The sequence below is a fragment of the Patagioenas fasciata genome, chromosome 1 (genome assembly GCF_037038585.1).
Source record: "Patagioenas fasciata isolate bPatFas1 chromosome 1, bPatFas1.hap1, whole genome shotgun sequence".
Taxonomy (NCBI): domain Eukaryota; kingdom Metazoa; phylum Chordata; class Aves; order Columbiformes; family Columbidae; genus Patagioenas; species Patagioenas fasciata.
The window spans coordinates 151,223,962-151,235,060 of NC_092520.1; the positions used below are offsets into that span (position 1 = coordinate 151,223,962).

Below are 11,099 nucleotides of genomic sequence, written 5' to 3' on the forward strand. Positions count from 1 at the left end.
AGCATTTCCCAGGATTTATCCTGGTTTGTCATTTCCCACTGCATCTACCTGGGAACAAACTCCAACTTGAACAGGGTTCTCAATCCTTCTCATTCAAGCTGTTCCTTCTCTGGTGTTTCATGATGCCACTGTTGAATTCTTCCTTATCTTGGTTAAGGATTTCTGTGGGATTCTAGCTTCCAGCTAAGGCTGTCTCCTCCAAGGGGCACCTTCACCCTAGGCTGTCCTTTTGCTTTGACAACAGTGTAGTGATTAAAAGCATTTGAGAGGTTTGGGTTTCGATCTCTTTCTGCCTAACTAAACCTTGATCTGCCCTGTCTTGGGCAAGTGCTCTAACTACTGGAGTACTGGCTGAAAGGAGAAGCCTGGTTAGTGCTTTTAGTATCGTTTGTTAGAGGTTGGGGCCATAGGTAATTTCTCCAGGATGCAGACTTCAACTCAATTTCTCTGTCTGCTGAGAATGGGAATTTGTCCAGTCCCTGCAAAACTGTTTGTGCTGCTTTATCAATTGTTCCTTTCAACATCAAGTTCTTTGGACTCTGAATTGTGCTTGTTTTGCTGTCTAATGTGGCTCCTGTGAACTTTGTAGATGGAAAACCTTCTGGTGGAATATCTTGTAAGAACAGTGCAAGTGAATTGGCTGCTTCTAGGTGATTAAAGCTGATGGTTTCTGCCTACCAGGATCTTTACTTTTCCATTTGCTTAAATTGGTGGAAGCTTTTGACTCTGATCATTAGTTTATGTCTGCCTAACTCCAGTCAGCTTTTCCACAGAATCACAGAATGGCTGGGGTTGGAAGGGACCTCTAGAGATCATCTAGTCCAACCCACCTCCTAAAGCAGGTTCACCCAGAGTGGATCGCACAGGAATGCGTCCAGGTGGGTTTTGAATGTCTCCAGAGAAGGAGACTCCACAACCTCTCTGGGCAGCCTGTTCCAGTGCTCTGGCACCCTCAAAGTAAAGAAGTTTTTCCTCATATTCAGATGGAACCTACTTTGCTTCAGTCTGTTGCCCTTCACCCTGTTGTTGGACACCACTGGAAAGAGTCTGGTCCCATTGTCTTGACATCCAACCTTGAGATATTTACAAATGTTGATGAGATCCCCTCTCAGCCTTCTCCAGGCTGAACAGACCCAGCTTTATCAGTCTCTCCTCATAAGAAAGGTGGTCTAGGCCCCTAATCATCTTTGTAGTCTGCTGCTGGACTCCCTCCAGTAATTCCTTGCCCTTCTTAAACTGGAGAGCCCAGACCTGGATGCAGTACTCCAGATGTGGCCTCACCAGGGCAGAGTAGAGGGGGAGGATAACCTCCCCTGACCTGCTGGTCACAGTCTTCTTAATGCACCCCAGCACCTTTTTCAAAAGGTACCAGGGCTCTTGTCAAACAATCTGGGTTTCTTTTATGATCACCAGGAGTTTAACATAGAGCCAAGCAAGCTTCTAGTGGCAAGGTTGGCTTTCCATGTGCCCTCAGGCTTGATCTTCATCTGCAATAGTAAATTAAGTTGATGGGATCTAGCTTGTGGCTTCCCCACCCACTAGGAGTAATCATTACAAACAACTGTTTAGGTCAGGTCACAACTAAATGCTCACCCTGAAAGCATCTCATACACAGGTGACATCCCAAAACTAGTTTTGACTCTGAACAGTCAGGGCATCATAGCTTGTGATGTGTCCTTCCCCCCTACAGAATGGGAATGGTCAAAGTTGCACTCATCTCACCCAACTATGGCAGATGCAGAGCTTACAAAGAATTGCAGTTTAGCTCAATCAAAAGAATCACTGGAGGGGCATCTTTCAGGGTGGTTGTCTCAAGAAAACCTAAGAATGGCTTGATGAACAGAACAAAAGACAAAATTTGTCCTGAAAATCTTCTAGGGCAAAGACATGAAAGAGATCAGGACAATAATCATGAAACGCACACACAACACCCTAAAATTTATTTCAAAGAAAACATCCTTTATTTTTTAATATGTACTAGATCAAAGGAGCAACTCTGGAACTGGATTGAAATCAATATGAAATCTAAAAACAATCACAGCTTGTGATTTCTCTGTATGATAAGTAATCACTCTGCTACAGTGTACATGACGTAATCTGAAACATTACCCATGTATTGGGGGGAAGATGACACACCAGGATTAAGATTGGAAGAAAGGGGACAGTAGTGATATACTACTCCCTGAATTCCAGGCTAGTGGTTGGATGCATCCTGTGGGATAAAGGAGTTGACCTCTTTGGCCACTATGTTATTGTATGGCATAAAAGCTTCAGATCCAAAACAAGGTCTACCCCTCCTCTGGTTCCTCCCTGCTGCTCTCAGTTGCCTCACCTCCCTACATACTCCCTCTATGTTTGACTAAAACCCATCCATCTGTAAAAGATGGAAGTTGCTAGGATCTGTTCTTCACCATGTTTGTTGTTCAGGGTAGTGCACCATATAAATATTAAGGTATTAGATCAGCAAAATGAAGTCCCCTCTCCTGCTTGGTCCCATAATCTGCACAGAAGTATACTTGCTCCAAATGACATAAATACGGCTTCAGAAACACCACTTCTGTGCAATGCATGAGACAAAGGAAAACTTTTGTTCCAGCCATGCTTGAAGCTAATTTCAGGAAGCTGCAATTCCAAGGAAAAAGGATTTCACTGAATCCTAGCAATAACAGGTGTCCATAAATAAACTGCAGGTAAGCTAGAAGCCTGCACAGCACGCTGGCACAAAACACTTGGAACAGAGGAGACAGCAGCTGGAGAACCCAGATTTCCTATTCCATCCACTGTGACCATGCAGTTCCTAGGCAGTGACTTGGACAAAGAGCAATGTTTCACAGAGCTGAGCAGGGGAAGAAGAGAAAAGTCTCAGTGTTGCTCAGACAAAGGACAACCCATCTGACTAATCAGTGCACAGACCAACAAGCAGAGACTTTTATGCAACCTTACTTGGTAAGAATTGGGGAAAGGGTATAAGATCCTTCTAGATTTCTTCTCTTCCCTTCTGCTCAATTGCAACTCGCAAGCAAAGCATTTCTTAAACTCCTTATTGCTGAAGTTCCTCCTACACATTTTTAAGACTCCCAGAGCACTGTTTCAGCACTAACATGGTGGGGAAAAAGAAATCTGGAGCTAAAATCAGATTTGAAATCTGAAGCAGATTCATGTCAGTCAGCTCACCTCCACTGCTATTTCAAAACCAGAGATGCCTGGCTCACTCTCTGTGCAAATGCAAACCTCCTCCTTTCTTGAAGGAGGTGCTACCTCCTTCCCCTGGCTACCTACCTCACTTCTGGCTGAGGTGGGCTGTGCAAGCTGACATGAAACTACAAACTGCCTCTGATTTCTCAAAATTCTTTGCAATGCTACATCCCTTGGGGAACACTGGTTCAGCAGCACCTTGTCTTTGAGTAACTGGCACCACAATCTTAACAAGTAACAAGAATGAGCTCTGCCAAAGCTCAGGGCACACAGATGGCCAGACCTTAGTAGTTCTGCAGATAAATAACTACCAAATTGAAGGTGTTATTGCCCGCAACAAGCTCTCTGAGGTCTGTGTAATCACACCCTAGAAGACAGTTCTTATTTAATCTTATGACGGTTATCACCCAAGTTAGCAAATATTGCAAGGAAAGGGAGCATTCCTCTTTCTGCAGTGGACGTCACCTCTGAAAAGGAAGGCTGAGGAACACTGGAGCTAGTTTTAGACATCCAGTTGCAGGCCTTGCACACCAGGTACACAGCAGAATTGACTGTGGAGATGATCTGAAAGCTAGAAGACCTTTCCTATGTTAGATGCAAAGTCCTTCCTGGTACTCATGCTTCTGGAAATAGAGACAAGCCCTTGTCTTGTGCAAGTAAATGAAATGGTAATTTCTTTTTCTCTCCACTGAAAGGCAAAGGATTCAAATCTAAGACTGTTCCTCATATTATAGCTGCTTTTAGAAGCAGCCAAGCAATTCTTGTTCTGATAAGACAAAGGAGAAGAACCCCAGCTAGTGCTAAGAGAGGGAGAGATTGCTTCACACTACAGATTTCACAGGAAGGAAATTCACCCAAAGGTATTTTTCTGCTCCTATTCAGAAAATAAGGTAGAGAAAGAAGCCACAGAGAAGGACCTCTTTGCCTGGGTCACTGAGAGAGCACCCAGTCCTGTTCAGATGCAGAGCCTGTCATAACATAAAAACCAGAGACTGCTCTGCAGCGTGACCTTCCTCAGACGATACGTTAGTCCCGAGACGATGGAGAGGGGCTGAAGCAGAATGTCAATGCACATGGATGTTAACATTTTAATTAAGAACAACCCAAACTTTGGCACATAACATCTTGTTTTTACCCTGTGTATGAGGCTGCCTGGTAAAGAAAGAGGGAGGGAAGAGGAGGCAGAGCAGATCTACTTCTGATCTCTGTGTGGTGTGAGCTAACTAGGAACACCAACTCGGCTGTCTGGGCTCCAAAGGCTTACCATCACATATGCAGACTAGTTTATGCTTCTAAAATCACAATGCTGCTCTGGAATTAAGACACTCCTTGCTGAGCCAATCTTTCACATGGAGTTTCTGAAGCAATGCTTGCTAAGTTTCTTTGGATCCTCTAAGGAGACACGAGTCTTGATCTTTCTGTGGAAACCCTGAACTAGGAATACGAGGCAACAGAAGGTGGAAATGCTCCTGAGCAGGCAAGTCCCACCTGCTAATTCATGTTAGGGGGACTCTACCTGCATAAAAAAGGAAGAGGAAGGAACAGGGATCAGACCGTATGGGATATCCCTGATTTGCAAACCACACAAGGGAAGAGAGGAAAAAAGGAAGTGAAGGACAGAAACATTTGTACTTTAAGGATGAAGATTGGGGATTTGGGGCTCAAGTACCATCCTGACTTGACCTCCTCTTTCAATCCTTGCATGCAAAGAAAGAGCAAAGGTGGGCTGTGACTCTCAGGTTGGCCCTTGTGGCAAAGAAGGGCCCCTCTTTGGAAGCTGTGACAGCTGGAGCATGGGGATGTTCCTTGCAACAGCCGGGTCAGGGTGGAGCAGTGCTGCAGCATTGAGTTCTGGGCAAATACACCTCTGAAAATTCAGGCTCTGTGGTGGTTTCCTTTGCTATTGAGAGCAGGCTGCTGGCTCCCTACTGAGATGCGAAAAGGCAGAAGTGTTCACAGAATGCTAAATAGGGGGCAGGGAACAATACAACTTTCCCCTCAGTCATGCAGCAAGTTGCTCTGGCTACTGCAGCTTCCTTTGAGGGGCCCTGCCTCTCCATAGCTGCCAGAGGGCTGCAAAATGGGACTTTGTTTCAGAGTGACAGTGATGCAGCGACAAATCCCCAAGCAAATTGCATTTGTTAAAGTCCGTAGGCACTTACTCTTCACAAGGCAAATGTTAAGACTTAAAGCCTTTCCTTGGCACAGTGCCACCACCACAGCTTCTGGTGGCTCCCTGCACAGGAAGAGCTTCAGCCTCAAGCACATGGCAAGGAGGAGGGTGGGCTTGCCTGATCTTCACGCAAAAATGGTAGGGAAAAAAGAACTCTGATGGATGAACAAAATTGGGATTGCTGGGACAAGCCTTCTCCTTATACCCTGTTTCCATTATGGCTCAATTATTGATGGCAGCAATGTATGTTCACGGTTGAAAGCCTGCTGGCAGCTGTCAGGATTGCAGATGAGTAGCAATAAAAGCAAGGGGCCTTTAGTGCTGAGACAGGGAGTTTTCTTTCATATTGCCTGGATCAGAAGATCACTCCAGGTCCCTCTCCATTTTTCCTCTCCTCCCCTTCCAGTACATAAAATCCCTGATGGTAGATCTTTAGACACACCTGTCTTAACTCTAGCTCCAGTTCTCCTTCTTGAAAGCAAGCTGTACAGCATCATTCACATCCTGGACTATGTAAGATGCCTCAACCAGGCTGGGGTCAAAGCAGAAGTCCCGATGGCCATGGAACACGGTCTCTGTTGTGCACTCCTTCATGCTACTGGGACCATCTGCATTGTGACGGTAGACCCCAGTGCAGACCAGAATCGACTCACAGCTCTCCACTGAATTGTTGCAGTCCTTCCTCAGCTCAAGATGATCCTTAGTTTGGGGACTGGCTGCGCACAGGCTCCTCTTCACCCCAGCCTGGACCTGGTTCTGGTGAGCTGACTTGAGGTAGTTGTTGTAGAGGTTTGCCCCATAGACATCTGACATAGGGTTATCCCTGAATAAGGACACAGTGCGAAACAGTAATGAGAAACTAGCCCAAGCATCAGTTTCTGACTCTGGCAGACTGGAATTAAGTGAGTCCTGTTCAGCTGTGGTGAAGGCCACATGCTTTACAAACATCCTTCAAAGGGGAAAAGACACAACCAAAGCACCCATAGCAGTTGCAGCCATTACTGTAGTACATTCCCTACAATCCCAAAGTGCTTGGCCTAACTGGGCTAATGGTACTACATCTGAGTCTCTTAAATTTTTCCTTAATCCAACTATGATATGTGCACTCTGTATCCTATAGTAACAGTTTCACTAGGCTGATGGGCCCTTCAAATTATTAAAAGTGTAGGGTGCAAAAGGCTAGTGAGCCTCTGCTCCAGGATGGGAGGCTCCCAAGGTGCCATAGGGATTTTGGGATTAATTTTAGAAACATCCATTAAAAAACAAACAAACCAACCCCAACAACAAAACTTAAAAGAAGTCAGTATGCAACTCCCTAAGGAAATCAGAAGGAAAAATCATCTCTTACCCAACTGCATAAAGGCGTCGGATGGGAGACTTCCAGCCCTGTTTCTCTGCCTGTTGTTTTATCAAGTATTCAGCATAGCGGTAGGTGACTGTGCTGGGTTTGCCAATCAAGGCCTCGTACCTCAGCTCTCGGCCTGTCACTTTCTTGTAGATGGTCTCCAAGCAGAGAAGGAAAGTACCATGGCCAAACCTGCTCCAGAAAGGAGGTCATCAGTATCCCCAGTCACACCACTTACGCAGCAAACACGCCTCAGTGAGGAGGAACATCTGCTGTAGCCAGTGTACCACCTAGTTTGGACACAATATCTACACACAGACTGCCTCCCCAGGCAATGGTCTGCTTTTTGCTTCTTGGAAATTTTAGTCTTTGTTTCTCATGCAGTTTGCATATCTGTGGTTAATTATGCCATACAGTCAAATTTAAACGCTGAAAACTGTAGTAAGAAAAGACCACCTGTGGGAGAGATGTATGAAACAGGCTAAAACAAAAACCACACATGCTTTTCACCTGGGCATCTTGGCTTCAGCCATCCACAGGAGATCCATGTTGCAGGCAAGGACAGGCAGATGGGGGTATGGTACACCGTGCAGCTCTGCCCCAGGGTTCCCATTGCTCAAGAGCACATCAATAATAAGTTGCAGGCTTGTCTCCCACCTCACTGGCTCACCAAACAGTATCACACCTGGAAGATGTCAAGAGACACTTGCAAAGTCACAGCACCCAAGTACAGGACTTGCTACCAAAAGCCCACCCTCTAGCAAAAGCACCCCTTTCTTGGGATGCCCAGGCTCATTCAGCTACTGCTGGAACATGGCTGTTGCCAAGGCTCCAGTCTGCATACCACAGAACAATAGAATAGTTTGGGTTGGAAGGGACCTTCAAAGGTCATCTAGTCCAACCCCCTGCCATGAGCAGGGACATCTTCAACTAGATCAGTTTGCTCAGGGCCCTGTCCAGCCCTGTGCCAGCATTTTAACATGTGCACCACTGCTTCCAGATGCTGGGGCATGGCACTCAGAAAAGCTGGCTTTGCTCTTACCAAGATTGTGCTTCATGCTGCATGAGGACAGCGAAGCTGCCTTCGGACTGCATCCTATGAAAAAGCTGCCTACAAATACCGACAAGCCAACAGCATGTCATTAACTCCCATCCAAGCTGGCTTGCCTTGCTGTTATTTCTGTTCATATGTAAACAAAGGCAATTGCTTACCTTCTATAGTAGGGAAGCCAGTGGTTGGAGGAGGCTGCCAGAAAAAAATCAAAGGCTGTGTTAGTAATGCAAAACCTAACGTCATCTCCGAAACAAAACTAAAAATTCTTCATTTGAACCTGCCAAGGCAGTCCCATAAAGAGGCAGGACAAGGCCACCTGGAATCCTGAAGAAAGATTTCCCCCACTCTGTCATCCCAGATTGGATTTCACAGATCTTGCATTCCTGTCTCAGGGCTGGAGATGTCAACCAAGCCGTCTTACCACTCACTGCTAGGAACAGCAGTGCAAGACAGGTGTGGCACAAGAAAGGAGAGGGGAAAGTCACTGCCCTTCTTGCAGGAGCCCAAACTGGAAAGAGCAGAGAAATGCTGGCTGCTCAGTACCAGTCCCAGGCTCCCGCTGAAGAAAGTCACTAGCAGCCAGCTGCTCTGCACCTTTGCAGCTTCTCCACCCCATGCTACAGACTGTAAGTACCACCACACCAGGCCACCTGTTCTACCAATGCATCAGGAAATTACCATCTCTTTTGGCCTCCGGCTCTGATCCACCATGTCTAACAGAGGATATGCCTTCCTCAGTGCCTCGATGGTGACCACATGCTTGAATCCCAGGCTATCACAAACCATCAAGGAAAGTTGTGGAGATTGATTTTTTTTTTAAGTGACTGGGTTTTTTTAAGCTATTTGCAAAAACATCTACAGGATTAAGAAATACAAGTGCTAGTAAGAGAGTAGTTATTTAACTTGGTAATGTATAACTTTATGGATTTCAGTCAAACTGTATGCGGTGCTTCAACCTACAGGTGGCCTTAAAGTTTACAAAAAAAAAAAAAAAAAACCACAAAACAAACACTGGGGTGATTTAGTTTGTGATCAGCAATCCCTGTAATTAGGCAGAAAGCAGAGGCTGTCCCAAGACAGAAAGGATGTGCTTTGGGACACCTTCAAGGCCAGAGTTCTCTTACTGATACACCGCAAGGGGCTCGTCAGGCTTCACAGATAGATGCAGAATCAGTGAAGCTCTGGTCAGCTCAGCTGGTAAAAGAAAACGTTCTGTGCTGATAGAACTACGCAACTGAAGGATAAGTTGCACTTCTTTGCAGAACACCTTGCCCTTAGCTCACCCTAGTGCCCTTGGGGAAACAGAGATGGGCCAAGGTTTTGTACCAAATGAAGTTAAATGCTAAGTACAAGGTGTGACTCCGCACGTAGCTGCTGAGATGTCACAAACACTACAGGTAGATCTTACCTCTTTGCAGATACAGAATATGTCAGATCTGTTTTGCTGTCACCTCAGCCAGGCAGTATGCATGTGGGATTGTCATTCAGACCACATCCCTGCACTGGGATGCTCTGACTCTACTGATATTTGAATACCTTCAATTTCTGGCAGATTCCCAGGAAAATCTTAGCTGTGGGATAGTTGGGAGTGATCTCTAATGCACTTTGGTGTGAAAGAATAGGGTGAGCACAATTTTATCTCCAAAGTGACAGAGGCTCAAACCTGATGGAGTCCTCATGGTGACATCCCATCAACAGGAACTGCAATCACAGATGTAATCAGCGTGAGAAGCCAAACACAGAACAAGGAGAGCCAGGAAGTGACCAAGATGGAGATCAACAGCGAGTGCCTGCACTTGAATATCTCCACAAGGCTGCCTCCCGATAAGATGAGAATAAAGACCTTTCTGTCTCTTTGCACTTCTACAAACTGATCAAGCAAGTGCTGAGGGTAGGGGCATGGCAGGAGCAGCGGCATTTAGCTGAGAAGCTGTAGCGGAACATGCAAGAGCATCACAAGACACACAGAGCAAAGGATACTTCTGAGCGTTCTCCTCCACGGGCCCCTGCCCCGCCACCAGCATGCACTTCTGGTGGAACTGGGTGAAGAGCCGCAGGGGGCTGTGGGACAGAATCACCTGCTCCGGAGACACCTGCGGGATGAAGGACATGTGGGAAAATTTCCCCCCTGCTCTCTGCGGTCGGGTCCCATCCTTAATCCCGGCTGCCACCTGCCTCCCCTCATCCCCTCCGGCCGAGACAGGGCCGGTCACTCGCTGGTGCTGCCACCCCCGAGCCCTTCACCCCTCCAGAGGAAGTTGCGTTTGTGGGCTCCCTCCTTCTCCTGCCGGTGCTCCCCTCCAAAGCAAGGACCCCGAACGGCAGAGCCGTGAAGTCCTCGCTTCCCAGCGGCGTGGGCTCCGTCTGACCCCACCGGAGCCGCTTCGTCCCGCCGCGCCTGGCGGCCCGACGCCGACCCGCCGCCCGTACCTGCAGCCCCAGCGCCTGGGAGAGCTCCTGGGCCTTGGCGGATCTCAAGCAGTTGCCGGCGTTGGTCAAGAAGACGACGGGCACCCGCGGCCGCCCGCTGCTGTCCACCAGCCTGCGGAAGGCCTGCTGGGCGGCGGGCAGGGGCTGGCTGCCCCGCACCAGCACCCCATCCACGTCGAAGAGGAACCCGAAGGCCGGCGGCTGCAAGGTGAGCGCAGGGGACGGTCACCGCCGCAGGGAGCCCTTCCCTCTCCCCACCCGACCCGCGGCGCCCTTCCCGGCCCGCGGCAAGGACGCGGGCGGCGGGCCCGGCCCCCCGGTGCCGCCGTCGCTCACCTGGCCCCCGGCGCAGCCCCTGTGGGCGGGCGGTCCCCGCGGCCCCGCGGCGCGCAGCAGCCCCCGGCCGGCCCGCAGGCAGCCGCCCAGCGCCATGCCGCTCCCGCCCGGCCACAGCCCGCGGCCGGGGCACGCCGGGGTTCGTAGTTCCCGGACTACAGCTCCCAGCGAGGCGCGGGGCCCGGCGGGGCGGGACCGGGGAGGGCGGAGCGGCAGCGCCGAGGTCCGCCCGCTCGCATCCCGACTCGCCCGCGGCCGCCGTGAAGGGTGCTGCTGGCTTGCAGGGATGTGGTGTCCCTTCTGCTTCGGAGCGCAGGGTTACGGGTTTGGGGAGAGCTGGGAGAGAAACTGGGAACGGCGAGTGGATGGAAAAGCAGGTGTTGGCGACAGCAGGGAGGCTGGCGGAGAAACGGATATGAACAGCCTTGCGATGGGACAGGTGTGCAAAATCAAGAACGAGGAGAGATCATGGCAAGGGGGGAGCTACAGGCATAAACCCATCCGAATCAGTTACACAAGGCCTGGCAGGGGTTTATCTAACCTGTTCCTAAAATCAAGGGAGAGGG

At 48.8% G+C, this 11,099-nt stretch overlaps 1 protein-coding gene across 1 annotated transcript; it reads right to left on the bottom strand.

Moving 5' to 3' along the window:
* Positions 1 to 1,938: 1,938 nt before the first annotated feature.
* On the bottom strand, positions 1,939 to 10,665 carry HDHD5 (haloacid dehalogenase like hydrolase domain containing 5). The gene is made up of 8 exons (XM_065849938.2): positions 10,534 to 10,665; positions 10,198 to 10,398; positions 9,748 to 9,860; positions 8,446 to 8,539; positions 7,926 to 7,959; positions 7,224 to 7,398; positions 6,717 to 6,905; positions 1,939 to 6,191 (listed from the first exon to the last, which is right to left on the bottom strand). Exons 1-8 carry the CDS (start codon positions 10,627 to 10,629, stop codon positions 5,822 to 5,824), a joined length of 1,272 nt encoding a protein of 423 aa, XP_065706010.1. The 5' UTR covers positions 10,630 to 10,665; the 3' UTR covers positions 1,939 to 5,821.
* Positions 10,666 to 11,099: the final 434 nt, after the last annotated feature.

Bases quoted from the DNA above. Each gene is read 5' to 3' on its own strand.
- HDHD5 (XM_065849938.2), bottom strand. From the start codon at position 10,629: ATGGCGCTGGGCGGCTGCCTGCGGGCCGGCCGGGGGCTGCTGCGCGCC. The intron at 10,399-10,533 runs GTGAGCGACGGC...CTCACCTTGCAG, and splicing joins GGGGCTGCGCCGGGGGCCAG to CCGCCGGCCTTCGGGTTCCT. The intron at 9,861-10,197 runs GTACGGGCGGCG...TTCATCCCGCAG, and splicing joins CCCAGGCGCTGGGGCTGCAG to GTGTCTCCGGAGCAGGTGAT.